Raw genomic sequence first — 18,636 nt, 5'->3', positions numbered from 1 at the left:
CTATTGCAAATAAGAAATACATAATAAATATGGTAATGTGTTGATGTGTTAAAATGTGTATGGAGTGAGACATAAAATGGGGTACCAAATAAGACAGAGGGTATTTACTGATAAATATGATATCACTATACTAGTTGTGTTGAATATAACGTATAAGAGTGATTGAGAGAATGAAGTTGTATCTTATTGATTTAGTAGTAGGATATATATAAGAATACAATGACATAATTCTAGGAATAAGATCAAGTCAAATCATATCCTTTGCTAATTTGCTACTATAACAGACGGAGCATAATATGCTACTATAATCATGCCTAATACCTCCCTCAAACTGGAGCATGGAGATCAAGAATGCCCAGTTTGCGGAGAAGATAGTGAAACTGACGAGCTCCCAAGGGCTTTGTAAAAATATCAGCTAGTTGTTCATCCGTAGAGACATGAACTGGTGTAATCAAGCCCTCCATAATAGCGTCACGAACAAAGTGGCAATCAATCTCGATATGTTTTGTGCGTTCGTGAAAGACGGGATTTTGAGACAAGTGAATAGCCGATTGACTATCACAAAACAGACGCATAGGCAGAGGAGAAGCCACGTCCAAACTTATAAGAAGGCCTTTTAACCATTTCATCTCACACACAATCGCAACCATGGACCTATATTCAGCTTCGGTAGATGATAGCGACACGGTGGGTTGTTTTTTCGTCTTCCACGAAATGGGAGAATCGCCTAAGAAAACAAACCAGCCCGTCACGGACCGTCGAGACAAAGGGCACTTTCCCCAATCTGAATCACACCAACCAGAAATCGTAAGACGGCTGTCAGAGCGAAGTAAAATGCCTTGTCCCGGGCTGCCTTTGAGATAACGAACAACACGCAAAGCTGCTGACATATGAGCTTCACGCGGTTGTTGAAGAAATTGAGACAAGGTATGTACGGCAAAGGACAAATCTGGTCGAGTGACGGCAAGGTATACCAGGCGCCCAACTAAGCGCCGATATCGTTCTGGGTCGGCTAAGAAAGAGCTTTGATCAAGAGCCAGCTGTTGATTAGACTCCATGGGCGTAGTAGAAGGTTTAGCACCTAAGAGGCCGGTTTCAGTGATAATGTCAAGAGTATACTTACGCTGATTAAGATAAATGCCTTCCTTGCTTCGGGCCACTTCAAGACCCAGGAAATATTTCAAGGTACCCAAGTCCTTCATTTTAAAGCATCGATGCAAGTAATCTTTGAAAACAGAAATGGCCGAGGAGTTATTACCTGCTATAACAAGATCATCGACGTAAATTAAGACAAATAGGCGGACATCATGATCCGAGTAAGTGAAGAGGGAGTAATCAGAATAAGATTGACAAAACCCATATTCACGGAGAGCACCGGCTAGCTTAGAGAACCAACAACGAGGAGCTTGACGTAACCCATAAAGAGACTTCTTAAGACGACAAACTTTCCCATCATGACCATGACTAAAACCGGGAGGAAGCTTCATATATACTTCTTCATCCAAATCCCCATGAAGAAAGGCATTATGGACATCCATCTGATGCAATTCCCATCCTTTGACAGCGGCAACAGCAAGAAATGTTCGGATGGTGACCATTTTGACAACTGGGGCAAATGTCTCACCATAGTCGATTCCCTCAACCTGATGGTTACCAAAAACAACTAGACGGGCCTTTAACCGTTCAATAGATCCATCGGATTTGTATTTAATTTTATAGACCCAACGACAACCAAGAGCTTTCTTATCAGGAGGAAGATCGGAAAGCTCCCAAGTGCCATTTGATTCAAGCGCAGAAATTTCGTCTTGCATAGCACGACACCATCCTTCATCTTGAATGGCAACTTTGAAAGACGGAGGCTCAACCCCTGTAGTTATAGCTGCTAAAAAAACATTGTGTCTATTTGAAAATTTATGACAATTAATGTAATTTGCTAGAGCGTAAGAAGTACCTGAAGGCGATGAAGGAGAAGTCGGTGAGCTCGGTGAGGATGGACTGTTAGTAGTATCAAGGACATACCCCCGTAATCGAGTATTTGGAATTTTTATACGATGTCCTCTACCCATATCATGTGACTCGGAAACTTGGGCATCGGTATGATTGGGTTGGGCTGGCTCGTCAATGGGGGGCTCGGTATTGGGCACGGGTTCCTCCTCCAGGTTGGACTCACAAGACTCGGTAGTATCCGACCTGGGACCATTGGGTACGGGCTCGGAAGTGGAGGGTTCAAAGTTTGGGTCATCATTTGACGGGAATATTAAAGGAGGTGCATCAGGAATGGAGGAATTAGAAGTATGGAATGGGAATATATCCTCATAAAAAGAGACATCCCGAGACACACTAATAATTTTGGTTTCCAAATCATAAATTTTCCATCCCTTTTTATTATGAGGGTACCCGACAAAAATACATTTGCGACTCCGTGGTTCGAATTTGTCACCTTGTGTTTTTTGATTATGAGCAAAACAAAGACACCCAAAGACCCGGAGATTGGTATAAGAAGGAGGAATACCCAACAAAATTTCATATGGAGATTTTTTGCCTAGGAGGGAGGAGGGTGTTCTATTGATCAAATATGCCGCAGTAAGAACGCACTCACCCCAAAACCGCTTAGGTAAATTACCTTGAAATAACAAAGCACGCGCCACATTGAGAATATGACGATGCTTTCTCTCTACCCGCCCATTTTGTTGGGGCGTACCGACACAAGAAGTTTGGAATTGGATGCCTTGCTGCAAAAAATATGCAGCCATGGCATTAAACTCGTTACCATTATCACTCCGAACGACTTTGACTGTTTTGGAGAATTGGGTTTGAACCATGGCTAAGAAATTCATGAACATGGATGTGACTTCAGTTTTATCGAGAAGTAAATAAACCCACACAGCCCTGGATTTATCATCCACAATGGTTAGGAAATATTTAGCCCCACAAGAAGAAGGAGTACGGTACGGACCCCAAAGGTCACAATGTATTAATTGAAAAATGTCTGCAGCAATATTATCACTTAAATCAAAACTAGTACGTGTTTGTTTGGCAAAGTGGCACACATCACACACCGAGCTATTATTAAAATTAATAGGACGAGCTAAAGAAATAAATTTAACTGCTTTATCACCCGGATGACCAAGCCGACGGTGCCACAGGTCGTATGACTCCCCTATTCCCACCGAATTGACCGAGCAAGAGTTGGCCTCCGGATCAAGCAAATACAGTCCATCCCGTAGCTCACCTGCTCCAATCATCGTCCTCGAGGAACGGTCCTGAATAACGCAAGAAGTATTAGCAAATTGCAAAATATAATCATTGTCATTTGTTAATTGAGACACAGAAATTAAATTGCATTGGAAACGAGGGACAAGCAAAACCCGACGAAGCGTGATCATGCCATTTATACATACAGTGCCCATTTGAGATGCTATAAGACGCTGACCATTAGGCAACCCCACGGCCCGAGGAGGGATGTCAACCGTTTCGACAAACAATGAAATATCGCCTGTGACATGGTTAGACGCACCAGTATCGATTATCCAGGAAATATGCGTACCAGAGAGCCGGTCCGAGGAAGCAAGAGAAGCGATGGTATGAACTATGTTGGCATGAACCACTGGTGGAGTGTCGGAAGTAGTAGCAGTAGGACCCTTGCGATGCCGTAATTCAGCCAAGGTACGGGGCCTGCTTCCCCACCAATGAGGAAATTTATTTAGCTTTATAAAACAAGACTTGACATCATGACCAAAAATTTTACAGTGAGTACAATAGTGAGTACGGCGTTCGGCTTTTTTGCGTCGAGATTTGAGAGACATCCGCATCGAACGACTCCGGTCTTCATAATTGGAACTGGTTAGTATAACGTTCGAGATTTTGATGCCAGGGACATCATTCGATCCAAGGTAATATGGAGATAAAGGGTCAATTTTGAATGTTGGTTGAGGAGAATCACTGGCGTCGTCACCCGTCATGGAAGACGATTAGGGTTAAGGAGAAAAAAGAAAAATTAGGTTTTTTGTGTTTTCTGGCTCGATACCATGTTGAATATAACGTATAAGAGTGATTGAGAGAATGAAGTTGTATCTTATTGATTTAGTAGTAGGATATATATAAGAATACAATGACATAATTCTAGGAATAAGATCAAGTCAAATCATATCCTTAGCTAATTTGTTACTATAACAGACGGAGCATAATATGCTACTATAATCATGCCTAATAAGTTGACTACAGTTATTAAAAAAAAATACAATATGTTTTTTTATGTCAAAGGAGGCACCAGATGGCCGGCATATGGGGGAAGGAGATTTAAATTCATAACTTATTGTTACAATACCTCGGTTTTGGTCTTAGACTAAGATTATCCCAGTCTCAAAGGAGAGTCTGAGCCTAAGATTTGCACACTTTTTACCTCAGACTTGCAATAATGTGCATGAAAAATAATTGGGTCTTAAGATAGGTCTTGAAAACTCAAGACTCATGTTAAGACTCATGAATAGTAGTTTGTGTGTATGAAATGTGTGTCCTTTGTATAGTCTTTTGTAATTTGTGGGTCCTTTGTATATAGTCTTTTGTAATTTTAGTGGGTATGAGGGATAAAGTAAAAAAATAAGGGAGTTTGAACCGAGTCTTAAAAATAAATTGTAGGTGTTTAAGACTCATTTCTAGTCTGTGGATAAACATAGCCTTAACCACTAGGCTGAAATCTATTCACTAATAAATTCGAAAAATTCACACGGTATATCGAAGGTTTGATATTTTGAACGAAATACCCAATTTTTGATCCTGAAAACTTTAAGAGGCCATGATTCGTGGTTTCGAGTTCAGAAAGTAATGATTTTTTTTTTGAAATCGATCAACTTCCCGAGAGCTACGATTTGAAAAAAAAATTGTCTTATAAGAACCCCGTAGCTAAGGTTTTTGTATGTCAAATTTTTTTACCGATCAAACTTTGAGTGGCCATACTTCTTGGTCATGAGTTCCAAACTCGTCAAATTCTTTATTTATATCGTAGTACTCCGAAATATGATCGATTTGGAAAAAAAAACGTCACTTTCTGAGCTCGCCAACAAAAATTTACCGGCTCTTAAAATTTCCAGTTTAAAAAATTGGGCATTTCACGCGAAATGTCAAAATTTAGAGATCAGTCCGTCTCATTGAAGACGGTCACTATCCGTCTCAAACTGAAGACGGATAGTGGTCCTCTCACAAAATGCAAGTAGGGGTATCCATTTTCCCCCATTTACACTAATCATTTGCATTTTGTGAGAGAAGCCGAATAGTGTCTGTCTTCAATAAAAAATTGTGTCTAGAGGTAATGCGTGAATTTTCAGTAAATACAATAATTGTAGAGGGACTTAATTGACCTGGTCCAGACACAAAGGAGAAATAATAGGGACTGACCAATCAAACACACTGTAAGTGAAACAACCAATGCCGATAAAAAGCACTACTGCATTAATTCATTCTCCTATTTAATCATCACCCATTAAACACTCCTCACATTCTTCTATCTATTTATACTGAATCAAATCTCCAAATCACTTTGATTTTGTTCTGACTAATCTGTGATCATGGCATGTACCAACAACAATGAGGCCACTCTCTTTTCACCTTACAAACTTGCAAAATTCAATCTTTCCCACAGGTAATCTTAATTACTCCTTGGGTCGCAATCATTTGTTTGCCTTTGCTTAAAAAGGGTAAACAAATGATTGAGACGAGGGAAGTACATGCTTTGTTCCGTTAATCTAATCTGAATAATTTGTTGGGTACTTAATATATGATTATTGATATGATAATTTCATGAAATTGGTAGGGTGGTATTAGCACCTATGACAAGATGCAGAGCAATCAATGAGATACCAAATGATGCTTTAATGGAGTATTATGTTCAAAGATCTACTCCCGGTGGTTTGCTAATTACTGAGGGAACTCTTATTTCTCCTACTGCTCCTGGGTAATTTTATCCTTCCTTTATTGTTTTTAATTAATACCACGAATACAAATTCTCAAGTTAGACGGTCTTCTAAGTTGTAATATTATCATGAGACTGACTCGTATATATAAGAATAATAGTGGTACTTGTTTTTCGTATTAGTGGGTTAATGAGTATATGAATTGAATTATATTATGGTGAAATGTTCCTAAAAATATTAATCATTGTTTATTCTTTGATGTTGAAAGTTGTTTAATTTGGATTTAAAGAAGGGAATTATGGGATTTCAGGCCAATCTTATGAAAGGGTTTAATTCAATTATTATGTTATGTAGGAAGGGTTTTTAGGTTACTACTTTAGTATGTATGTATGTATAGTTGACTTGACCAACATCACCCATTGATTTGATTGTTTTATTTTGTGGCAAGGATGATGTCCAATGCATGCAACTTAATAATTTACTCCCTATGAACCATTTTGCTTTATTCCGTCATTATGCTATTATCCCTGAACTTTGATAAATTTCTTGATGGGTTCTTAGTTTCTTACTTCTTACGCCGTGAGGTGTGACTCAAAAGTTATAATTTTCTGTACTATGGTTAAAATCATTGTCTGTAAGTATTAGAGTTTGAAACAAAGGGACATACCTTGTGTAGTGGATTCAACATAAGGGAAAATTTTGATAATATCAACAGCTTTTACCATTCTTCGATTAAAATTTCGAGTATTTTGGGTCGATAAACTCTTCAACTTTCTCCATCATCAACTCTTAGCCAAATGGGTAATTCTGGTTAAACTGTGACAGCCACAGTAGCACTTTTTCAACTAATAGTATAATTTATAGCTCTGTCTAAAAGACGGATATAGGATGCATAGTTACAAGACTAACCAAGATGTTATCAGTGCAGGTTCCCACATTGCCCAGGCATTTACACAGATGAGCAAGTGGAAGCATGGAAGAAAGTAGTCAATGCTGTTCATTCCAAAGGCGCCGTCATCTTCTGTCAGCTCTGGCATGTTGGACGAGCTTCTCATACAGGTTTGCAACTGTCTTATTAGTCGATTGGTTTAAGGTTGTCTAATATGATATGAATATGTCACGTCCAATACGTAATAGGTTCTTAATAGATTGTCTTATACATGGACTGTATGCAAGCATCATGATAGTATACGTTCGAAAGGATTCTGAGTGTTCTATGATCTCTAGAGGTTATTATCCTAGTGGTTAGTAGAGTTTACTTTCAATGGCGGTAAGTATAGGTGCATTTCTGCCATAAACAAAAGAGTAAATATGTTTTACAATTTCGATTTAAATTTTACCGTGTGGAGTTACATTTTTTAATATGTTTTACTAAACCGATTAATACTAGAGTAGGAGATGATGCTCTGGTTCTTTCACACAGTCTGTAACGTTCTTCTTACATTTTGATTGAACCGAAAATCCTCACTTGACTGTCATTTCCAGTGTACCAACCTGGTGGTGGAGCACCAATTTCTTCAACAAATAAACCCATATCAAACAGGTGGAGAAATTTATTGCCAGACGGGTCTTATGGCAAATACCCTGCACCTCGAGCCTTGGCTGCACATGAAATACCTGCGATTGTTGAGAATTATCGTCAGGCTGCCCTGAATGCCATTCGAGCAGGTTTGTGGCTTTTCCTACTTAATGGTTCGCTTCAGTTTTACTTGAAGACAGAAGATTAAATAGGGTGTTTCGATATGGATTAGCGGTTTCTGTTAACTGTTAAACAAGAAAGAGAGTGATGTTTGTGATTGTTGCATTGCAGATAGACCTGATAAACAAAACAAATAATCAGTTGGGTCATTATTTTCTGTTTATTTCAGATGCGTTGTTGTCCGGTCATTTGGGGTGCAATTCATTTTGGGTTTAGGTTGCTTTTAATTGCAGGTCAGGTTAATTTAATTATCTTCATGTCGTTTTGCGGCCGGTTCTTGTACAAAATTAGTCATTTTGGTTTGCTTTAGGTCATTTTTGGACCAAGGTGTTTCAGATTGGTGTCAATCTGTGTTACTGTATATTTTGGGTTTTCTGAATCAGTTCATCTCAGGTTTGTGTTTATTTTGGGTTGTTTGGATTGCAGTGATTCGGTTTTGGTTCTCATTTATTTACATCTAAACATTTGACAGGTTTTGACGGTGTGGAGATACATGGAGCTCACGGGTATCTTATCGACCAATTCCTAAAAGACGGCATCAATGACCGTACAGATGAGTACGGTGGATCCCTCACAAACCGCTGCAGATTTTTGGTGCAGGTGGTTCAGTCAGTGGCCACAGCCATTGGTGCTGACAGACTCGCTGTGAGAATCTCACCAGCAATAGATCACCTTGATGCCTCAGACTCGAACCCACTTGAACTCGGCTTAGCCGTGGTTCATAGTCTCAACAAACTCCAGACCGAACTTTGCTCACAGCTAACTTACCTCCATGTAACCCAGCCTCGATATGTTGCATACGGCCAAACCGAGACTTCTAGAAATGGGAGTGAAGAAGAAGAAGCCCATCTACTGCGGACCCTCAGGAAGACTTATCAGGGTTCATTTATGTGCAGCGGTGGGTATACCAGAGAACTCGGGATGGAAGCAGTTGCCCTCGGGGATGCTGATTTGGTCTCTTATGGCCGACTTTTTATTTCAAACCCGGATTTGGTTGAACGGTTTAAGGTCAATGCACCCTTGACTAAGTATGTTCGGAAGACATTCTACACCCAGGATCCTGTCGTTGGATATACTGATTACCCGTTTCTAGGTACCGAGAATTCAAACCGCATGGTATTAGCACGCCTGTAAGTTGTCTGAAGCTTAATAATTTTAGAGTAATTCTATTTATAGGGTAATTACTCTCTACTAGTGAAAATATAATTGATTTCGTTCCCTCCAGTTGGTATTGACGGAATAAGGATTACCTGGAACGGGAAATTGCGAAAACAAAATTCTGTAGTATGATCTATTATGAATTTATGATTATTTCAAAGTACATCCTATCATTAATAGTGAAAAGTGATCTCCCCTCGTTAATTTCAATTGGACATTACATGTATGTAGAGATGAATATGGGTCGGGTTTGAATCGTGTTGAACTCACCTCTACTCGCCATCTTTATAACATATCACCTATGCCCAATTTACTCGTCACTGTGGATGAAATGGTGAACTGGGTAAATGTTTAAACCTGTTCCCACTTCCCAGCTCAAGAAATGATGAAATTTTTCCAATTCACCTGTCACCCAACTCTGTGGACTCACACCTGACGCGCTCTAGTGGTTGAGGGTCGCACCAACCCTATGTTTTTAGGCGTTTGATCTCGTCATCTCTAATTCACTCTTTACATTCTGATGTTTGCCACAAGGCAATCATAATATAATTTCGTTTGGTCTGAAGAGAGCAACGGAAGTTCTTGATGCTGATGGCATTCAAAACCCTGTTATCAGGGCCAACAATCATGATTTTAACGGCTATGGTAGCTAATATTCGGAAAAGAGACTAAAGGTCAGTACTAAACTACACCGCTTTCAGTCAATCAAGAAAAACTACATTGCTTTGTAGTAGGAAATATATAGTGGATTATGTACATACACTACTTAATGTTTCACACCCCCAAATTATCCGGCCACATACCTTTTCTACATATAACACAGTACGCTACACATAATGCACGCCTTTCTATCATTTAAACATTCTTGGCTAGCCAAAAAAAATTCATTTTCATAGAACAGAAAACCCACAGCCTATGTTGTGACTGTTACGAGATAGTGTTCAGGGCTTTAGACTAGGTCGCAGGCTCATCATCATCGGTTAGGCTCAATGGGACAACATGTTCATGTTGTTCATGTTGTCCTGTTTTAAGAGGAGAATTGAGTGGCTTACCTCTATCTATGTTAACCTGAATGAAATACTCAGAGACGAAATCAAAATGCAAGGAATCACCAGCTTTGATGTCATGTCCTTTCCAGAAGTCTACCCAACCTTTCGTTAAGGCCACTCTACCATCCCTGCGTGTGCTCACTTCAAGTGGCCAACACTTTCCATTTGGATCACGAAGCACTACGCTATCTTTATTCATCAGATTCTGGCCCTCAATAATTACCTTTGGGATATGCTGAAGAACAAAAAACAGGCCTGAGTTAATTATTGCAAAAGCTTTCCATGTAAATTCTAATACGACCCGGTTTCTTGATAAGATGATACATTGACTTCATATGCCGACAATAACTTTTCAACATAAGTAGGAAGTTGAAAAAGTAATTTATGTACCAGGTAACTGCCAGTAGTGTTTGGCCTCCACAAGAAGGTGAACGAAGAACTACTGTACTCAGATGAACCTCTCTTTCTACCCCTCTTGGTGCTAACTGAATCTTCTGCTGGATTGACATTGGCCGTATGATCATCCAGAGCTTCACCTGCATAAAAGAACAATGGTTTTTCAAAATACACAGCGTTAATCCCGTGTTTCACACTTGCACGTAGGTTGTTCCTAGATAAGCACAATGACCTACGACTATTTTTCAATATAAGGACACAATTTCGTGAGCCATTTTACGTTATTATATCATATTCCAAAGCTAGTGAATAATGAATTGATAAAAAATAATAACTTACAATACATAATTGGTGCTATAGCTTCTCCATTTTGGGACATTGCTTCATTTGATTTACGTTCATCTTGATATTTTTTCAGTACACCGACTTGTATTAAACCATCCGAGACAACCTCGAAATTCAATGTATCTCCTGCTGCAACTTCATTATCTTTGAGAAATGCTTTCCATCCATGCATTAAAATGGCACGACCATCTTCTCTATGTCGGATTTTAACTGGCCAGCGATTGCCCATAGCATCCTGAAGTATCACTTCATCTTTGCTAGCCAAATTCTGTGATAATGATATTACCTTCGGAATTGTCTGCATATAGCATCATTTTTAGCCTGTTATAATTAGATCGATTCCAATACTAAATCACATATTCACAGCGAATCACAGGATTTACCAGCTGAGAAAACTGGTGTGTTTTATATTTGTGAATCTTAACCGAGAAAGCCATTTTGTTTCCTGCAAACGACATCTTTACTGATCTCGTATAGTTTCTTGGAACTGCGTGCTTCTTCTTGTATGTCCCTCTGCCATCTACATATGCGATACATTAGTTACAAATTTTTTCATATAGCATTCAACTATGAGAAGAAAGCTAACTCGCTTCATATATTAACTACATTGGCTTACTTTTCCTTGTAAATAATCTTTTCACTTTTTTTCGACAAGGACGACGTGTTCCGAGCTTTTTTGGTTCACATTCCAAGGCTTCAGTCTCTTCTTGTTCTTCAAAGTCGAAAATCTGTACAGGGTTATGCTTATCTCCTCGTACATCAGTTCCCATCTTTTGACAACCATTTTTGTCATATATTTTAACTTGGAAAATTGATTGCTCATCGTATTCAAAGAGCAGAATGTTTCCAACTTGCAACGAATGTGCTTCCACAAAATCAGTCCAACCTTCTCGAAAATATACCGATCCATCTCCTTCCTCCCCCACTTCCACTCTCCAGCATTTCTTAGTCACGGCATTCTCGATAATAAACCGATGGGGTACATACCCAATGAATATCTTCGTAAATTCATGGGGTATTTGCTACGAAATCAAAATTAGCCACATGTTTTAGTTACGAGCTATATCCAAATTATCCATAACTACATAAATACATAATCACCACTATGAATTGAAAAATGGCATGAAACTATTTCATGGTAACAAATGTAGGCCAAGTTGGGTTGCATGATTCCGCGAAATGTGATTACAGAGAACCTTAACGTACGTCTTTTACTTATGCCAAGAGAGGCATTGATTCATCATAATTTGACAAAGTGTATGATCTAAGCACGAGAAAAGTAAAAATAAATATAGAAGAGAGCATAAGACAAGAGAAGGACAAGAATGTTGCCTTATACCAGTTGTTTGGAGAATTCGGGACCGAGAAGCGCTATAAAAGACGCTCCTTTACTTGAATGATTTGGCTGGTTGTCAAATTCCACTTCCTTAATCACTGGAGAAAGACAAATTTGCCCTAAAATTAAAGCAAAAGTGTAGAATTTATACAAGTACAAAATTAATAGCCGATCACGACTTCTTAAAATTCACCCACCACGACGGCTATGCTAAGAAATAAAATCATGTCAAAATCTTAAATAAGGGTAACATATATGAAACCTTTACTACTCTAGTTTAGTTTTCACCAACATGCCGCTGCCGGCTCGCTCTGAGGAACCATAACAACCATTCCTAGGAGTATTGGGTGTCCATTTGACCATTTCCCTCAATCTCAAGCATTAAGACGAGAAAAGAGATAACAACCACGTTTTCTCCATTTCAATCAAATTTTCGATATTTAACAAATTAAGGCCAGCAACAGAATACTAATGCTCGTTGGGGCCCAACTATTACAATTATTCCTATTACGTTCCCTCACTCAAATGCCCGTTGGGCTTGAAGAGTGGTTAGTGCACAGGATCCAGCAAACCATGTGCTGAAATTTCAGCTCGTGAGTTATTGGGGTTGTTGGTAGGATTCGAACCCATGACCAAAAGCTTGACTCTGATACCATGATAGATGAACCATCTCAACCAAAATCACAATTATTCCTATTAAATACTGTGTACTATGACTCGATCGAATAACCAAACAAGACAAAACATCACGTTTCGCAATTTGCATGTAACCGTAGAATTCAACCCCGTCAATAAAGTGATAAAGAAATGCACTATACTCCATAAACATTGTCTTTAAATAAAAATAGGAATAATGCAGTGCCAGTTTTTGCCATGCATGTTATTTTTTTCGTTACAGGAATCTGTTTTAGCCGGGATTGGCTCGTCAGTAGTGCATACACCATATTCTGGTCTAACGAAGCGCACACTTAGTCGCATTACAATAGAGGGAGAGGGCGATTCGAACATGAAACAAAACCTATTGTCCATGATAGCTCCATCTTAACTAATAGACTAAGACATCTTCGATAACATTAATCTTAAAATGTAGTAAAAAATAGAATTACCAGAAGAAGGTGTATGCATCCGTTTGGATGAGATGTTTGAGCATCCGATATCCATGTCTGCTTTCACTTCCTTCTTCTCTTGCTCCTTGTGCACAACAGAAGTTTAGAGTTATACACTTGTAGTTAATTTCGTTGGCTTAATACAGGGGACAATTAATTAAATTATTATTTACTATTATTGTTAGTATAGGTACAAGTTAAGAGTTTCGTCGTCCAAGTGGCAACTTTCTGGTATATGTCTTGCATGCATCATCACTAATTGACTATATTTTTGTTGTGAATGTTTTAGCGGAGTAGAGAAGTTCATAGACTATGTGATAGTGTCAAATTGTGACGACTCAATAGGTTAATGTTATCACAATAAACATGCTTGATACCGGGTTTTAGTTGGACTTGTTGTAATATACCGGTTTGCACTTTTGATTGTAATTTTAGAGTCTTAGCTTATAACTTACCAAGGCAAAGAAGGCGAGTAAAAGGAAAGTCAAGGGAATAAGTGCAAAATCAAGAGAAGCAAGTAAAAGGAAGAATTGAAGCCTTGACATGCACAAACAAGAGCCAAAATGAAGAATTGAAAACTCGGTTTCACAAGGGTCAACTTCAAATGGATATATCTCGAGTTCTAGAGCTCGTATCGACGCAAGGCTAATTGGAGGTGAAATATTATGATCTTAGATTTCCAACGGTAGGTCACACGCCTCGTTTGACCAAGAAACGAGAGAGATATGGCCTTCGCAAGATGCTGCTGTCAGTCTGAATGCGCAGCCTGCGCATAGTTGTGCGCAGCCTGCGCTTCTACGCGCTGCTCTGGATTTCGCAACTCTAGTTCCGTGTTTTGGGCTTTCTTAAGGGACTTAACCTAGATTCTCGTGCCTCCCTATATATATCTAGAATTTTGAGATCTAAAAGGGGACTCCTACTCTCATCTAATCACCTAAGCATTGAATAATCTCTAGAAATTTGTAGTAAGCAAGAACAATTTATTTGGCATTCAAGTTGAAATCTTTCTTTGTTTTTGGGTTGTAAGCAAACTATGGAAGGCTAGTTCTTCCCTTACTTGATGTAATTTGATCAAAGTATCCAACTTTGGTAATTGTAAGACTCTTAAACCTCTCTTTATTTATCTAAAGTTCTTTCCTTGTGCTTAATTTCTTTTGTTGAGTAATTGAATGTTTGGGTTGGCCATCCTTGCATGTTATTTACTTGACTAGTGCAAATCCTATGAAATGGTTTAATTTAGTTGGGATTGTTGAAGCAAATTTGTTGTTAGTTGATTTGGTTTAAAGGATTCTTACAACAAATAGGAAAGTTCTTGTCTTTTGCTCATTTGTATGGTTTAATCTCATGAGGAATTGATCCTAGCTTCATCTTTTGGGTAAATTCTTAATGCTCATGCTTAGTCTCTTTTCATGGTTTAATGATTTGTTGCTTAAGCTTGAAGGGTATGTGTGGATGGTTTAATTTGCATGTATCAACATCTTGAGATGAGAGTATTGGGTAGAAAATTGTAAGAGAGGAATAAAAGAGTCAAGCTTTGTCATTGTTGGGTTACTAAGAGAGAGTTACATCAAGTATTCCCCCTTACATTGAATCTTGCATACTAGTTGTTTGTAGAATTGTCTCAATAGGAAGATATTCAAGTTCTACTCATATTTCCATGTTTGTTTCTCAAAACCAATCTTTTTCCATCTATGTTTCCCACTAGTTGATCCTTGTTAATAGCCATTGTTTGTGATTATTTTCTTTTGTTAAGTTTAAATTGTCATTAGGTTCTTAATTAGTAAGTAGAGACCTACTTAATTGTCAATAGTTTACATTTCGAGTCTCTAGTCTTAACCCCTTCTCTTGGGTTCGACCCTTTACTTCCGCTTTACTATTGTTTTTATTGAAAGTTAGTAGAGTCAAAGTTTAGGCTATAAATTGTTAATTTGGTAGTTAATTCTAGTATTTTAGCGACCTAGTTTTTACGTTACCAAATTTTGATAGCGTCAAAACTAGGTCGTTAATATACTAGAATTAACCTACCAAATTAACAATTTATAAGCCAAACTATACTCTAGACTACTCTAAATGATAAAGTAATATAGTGCAAGTAAGGGTCGGTCCCAAGAGAAGGTCTCTTAAGCTAAAAACTTGAAATGTAAACTATTGATTACTAATGACAAAGATATAGACAAACAATGGTTATTCACAATGGTAAACAATAGAGGGACATGAAAAAGGGGGGTTTTGAGTTGATTGGTGACATGGAACAAAGTAAAATTTGCAAACTTGGTCTAACAAGCAATACAACAAACACTTGGTGAGTAAGATGATTCAATAGTTAAGAGAACTTGGTGCAATTCTTCCTTTGTAACCAACAATGGTAAAGTTTGACTCTTTAATGATTCTCCTCCTAATTTATACCCAATACTTTCAAGTCAAGATGATAACATACACAAATTAAACCATCTATGTATATTCTTCAAGTTCAACCAACAATTCATTAAACCATGAGTGCAAGTTAAGCATGAGCAATAAAGATATGCCAAGACAAGAAGCTAGGATCAATTCTCACAAGATTAAACCATACAAATGAGAAAAGACATGAAATTTCCTACTTATTGCATGAATCCTTTAAACCAAATCAACATACAACAAGCTTGCTCCAAACAATCCTAGATAGATTAAACCATTTCTCTAGAATTTGCAATAGTTGAACAAATAAGAAGCATGGATGGCCAACCCAAACATAAACTCATTCAACATGAAGATTAAGCATAAGGAAAGATCATTAGATAAATAAGAGGAGATTAAAAGAGTCTTACAATACCAAAGTTGGAGACTTTGGATGAATTACACCAAGAAAGGAAGATTAGTCTTCCATATCCTTAGAAAAACCCAAGAAATGAGGAAAGATTAACATCCAATGCTAAAAGATTACAACTTTCAACCCAAATAAATTGTTCTTCTTCTCCAAGTTACTAGAAATTATTTGCTAATTAGATAGATCTGATGTTCTATGATGAGAATAAGAGTCTCCTTTTAGATCTCAAAATTCTAGATATATATAGGGAGGCACGAGAATCTAGGTTAAGTCCCTTAAGAAAGCCCAAAACACGGAACTAGAGTTGCGAAATCCAGAGCAGCGCGTAGAAGCGCAGGCTGCGCACAACTATGCGCAGGCTGCGCATTCAGACTGACAGCAGCATCTTGCGAAGGCCATATCTCTCTCGTTTCTTGGTCAAACGAGGCGTGTGACCTACCGTTGGAAAGCTAAGATCATAATCTTTCACCTCCAATTAGCCTTGCGTCGATACGAGCTCTAGAACTCGAGATATATCCATTTGAAGTTAACCCTTGTGAAACCGAGTTTTCAATTCTTCATTTTGGCTCTTGTTTGTGCATGTCAAGGCTTCAATTCTTCCTTTTACTTGCTTCTCTTGATTTTGCACTTATTCCCTTGACTTTCCTTTTACTCGCCTTCTTTGCCTTGGTAAGTTATAAGCTAAGACTCTAAAATTACAATCAAAAGTGCAAACCGGTATATTACAACAAGTCCAACTAAAACCCGGTATCAAGCATGTTTATTGTGATAACATTAACCTATTGACTCGTCACAATTTGACACTATCACTATGCTATATAGAGTAAATTATCAATTACACTCACGTTAAATGCACTTTTTTTACAATTACTCCCACGTCAATTTTTTTTAATAAATTACACCCAAGTTAATAGCTCAGTTTATAAATTGCAACCAATATCGGATTCCGACCACATTTCCGTCAAATTTCAAATTTTTTCAGTTAAAACATATTTTTTAGGACGATTTCGCCCTTATGCCTTTGTTTATTAACCTTGTGTTTGTTTGATGTTTAACATCTCATTCATTCCCTTTCCTTCTTCATCCTTCTCTCATATTTTCCCTAATTTGATTTCCTCCATTGTTTTCCTCATCCTCAAGGTAATTCATTCCCCATTGTTTTGTTTTCGTTCAATGTGTTCAATTCCTCATCCTCAAGACAATACTCACATTTGCTAAGAATGACAATCTAGGTGAACACATCCTTCAAGTTTCCTAAATTTTCAAATGGTATTTCGGTCAAAAGAAATTTAAAACCCAGGAGTTTTAAACGGCGCACTACTAAAAATTTAGGATATATTTGCGTTCATCAAGGGTGGAGAAGCCACAGGACCAGCAGATGTCATCATGAAACGCCCGTCGATCCCATGCACACAACACAAGCAAATCGATCTTGAAAAGGGCAACTTACAGATGATTAGTAAAGTGATTGATGGTGACGGATGATCAATATATCAATAATTAAGATTTGATTGGGATTTATGCGAAAATTTGGGGGAATTTGAAAGGGGAAGATTTTGGGGAAGAAATTAGGGTAAAAAGTGAAAGGGGGGAAGTAAAATGAAGAGTCAGCTTGATCCTGAGTTAGAAACACGCGGGGGCAATTTTGTCATTTCACATGGTTTTTCACCTGAAAATGGGTTGGGGTGCAATTTCTAACATGAGCTATTAACTTGGGTGTAAATTAAAAAAAAAATTGACGTGAGAGTAAATGTAAAAAAGTGCATTTGGCGTGGGTGTAATTGATAATTTACTCTACTATATAAGATGGTGTAAAATTTAAGCTTTAAATAAAGTATTAGGTTGAAATTCATAATTAACTTAATTATAATTATAAGGAAAATGAAAGAAAAGGTTCTAATGAGTTTAATGTTGGAAAATACGGTAAAAAATACGTTGTTAATATTACATTGAATTAATATAGTGATAATTTGAAATCACGTAATCATATAATAAATTACATACACGGAGTAATGTTTTATTGGTATAGATAAAAGAGAGAATTTAATTAACTATATCATTATAATAAGTAAGATTTTCATTTATATTGACCATTTTATCGCCTTTTCTCTCACCTATAAAATGTTACAACCTGCAAAATTAATAATTGACGAAACGTTACATTTAAAGTCTCTTATATAGTAAGTATACTAGTTTGGATGCCCGTGCGTTGCAACATGGTAATTAACTTAGTTAAAAAAAATTGGTTATAAGGTCTTAATATTTACATCTTATGTCTAATCATTTATTTAGATATGATCAAAAGTCAAAACATCTTATTTAAGAGACGCAAAAGATGTTAGGTTGATACCTAAGTTCCAAGGATGCCTCATATTTATAATCATAAGACCACTACATCTTATGTTAATCTTTCGATGTGAGACAATTCTATTATTTTTATATAATCCTACATTATTTTTCAATGTGAGACATATAACATACTAAGAAGTACACAATTTTATATATGTACAAATTATATGAAATCTATACGCTAATGATATCATTTTTACCACGAATTAAATTATGTTATTTGTGACACCCTTAAATCTAGCCTTAAATAAAAACGTAAATTCTACAGAAAAACTGGTAGGATATGTTTGTAAATGGTTCAACTAGTCCAAAAACCTGCAATTTCAAAAATTTTCTAACTAAACCATTCACAACCAATTCCAACTCAAGAAGAGTGTCAAAAACCCTGCAACAACTGATAAACTAATTTACATACATAACTTAAGACGCGGAAATATAAGGATACAAACCAAAAATAGAAAGGGAGACATATGTCCCTTCAAA

General features: G+C 37.4%; 2 protein-coding genes across 2 annotated transcripts; one reads left to right on the top strand and one right to left on the bottom strand.

Annotated features, from left to right (window-relative positions):
- The first annotated feature begins 5,399 nt into the window (after window positions 1–5,399).
- Window positions 5,400–8,976, top strand: LOC141597155 (12-oxophytodienoate reductase 3-like). The gene is made up of 5 exons (XM_074417509.1): window positions 5,400–5,638; window positions 5,810–5,950; window positions 6,838–6,968; window positions 7,395–7,577; window positions 8,081–8,976. The coding sequence occupies exons 1-5, from the start codon at window positions 5,565–5,567 to the stop codon at window positions 8,740–8,742; spliced, it is 1,191 nt and encodes a 396-aa protein (XP_074273610.1). The 5' UTR covers window positions 5,400–5,564; the 3' UTR covers window positions 8,743–8,976.
- Window positions 8,977–9,294: 318 nt separating this feature from the next.
- Window positions 9,295–11,014, bottom strand: LOC141595609 (B3 domain-containing protein REM-like 1). Its single transcript, XM_074415572.1, has 4 exons — window positions 10,940–11,014; window positions 10,551–10,854; window positions 10,206–10,351; window positions 9,295–10,050 (listed from the first exon to the last, which is right to left on the bottom strand). Exons 1-4 carry the CDS (start codon window positions 11,012–11,014, stop codon window positions 9,721–9,723), a joined length of 855 nt encoding a protein of 284 aa, XP_074271673.1. The 3' UTR covers window positions 9,295–9,720.
- Window positions 11,015–18,636: the final 7,622 nt, after the last annotated feature.

This window comes from Silene latifolia, chromosome 8 (assembly GCF_048544455.1).
Source record: "Silene latifolia isolate original U9 population chromosome 8, ASM4854445v1, whole genome shotgun sequence".
In the NCBI taxonomy this organism is placed as follows: Eukaryota; Viridiplantae; Streptophyta; class Magnoliopsida; order Caryophyllales; family Caryophyllaceae; genus Silene; species Silene latifolia.
The sequence above is the reverse complement of the archived record's forward strand: the minus strand, read 5'-3'. Positions and strand labels throughout refer to the sequence as shown.

Bases quoted from the DNA above. Each gene is read 5' to 3' on its own strand.
- LOC141595609 (XM_074415572.1), bottom strand. From the start codon at position 11,014: ATGTCGTTTGCAGGAAACAAAATGGCTTTCTCGGTTAAGATTCACAAA. The intron at 10,352-10,550 runs GTAAGTTATTAT...TCTTTTATGCAG, and splicing joins TATAGCACCAATTATGTATT to GTGAAGCTCTGGATGATCAT. The intron at 10,051-10,205 runs GTACATAAATTA...TTTGTTCTTCAG, and splicing joins ACACTACTGGCAGTTACCTG to CATATCCCAAAGGTAATTAT.
- LOC141597155 (XM_074417509.1), top strand. From the start codon at position 5,565: ATGGCATGTACCAACAACAATGAGGCCACTCTCTTTTCACCTTACAAA. The intron at 5,951-6,837 runs GTAATTTTATCC...TTATCAGTGCAG, and splicing joins ATTTCTCCTACTGCTCCTGG to GTTCCCACATTGCCCAGGCA. The intron at 6,969-7,394 runs GTTTGCAACTGT...TGTCATTTCCAG, and splicing joins TGGACGAGCTTCTCATACAG to TGTACCAACCTGGTGGTGGA.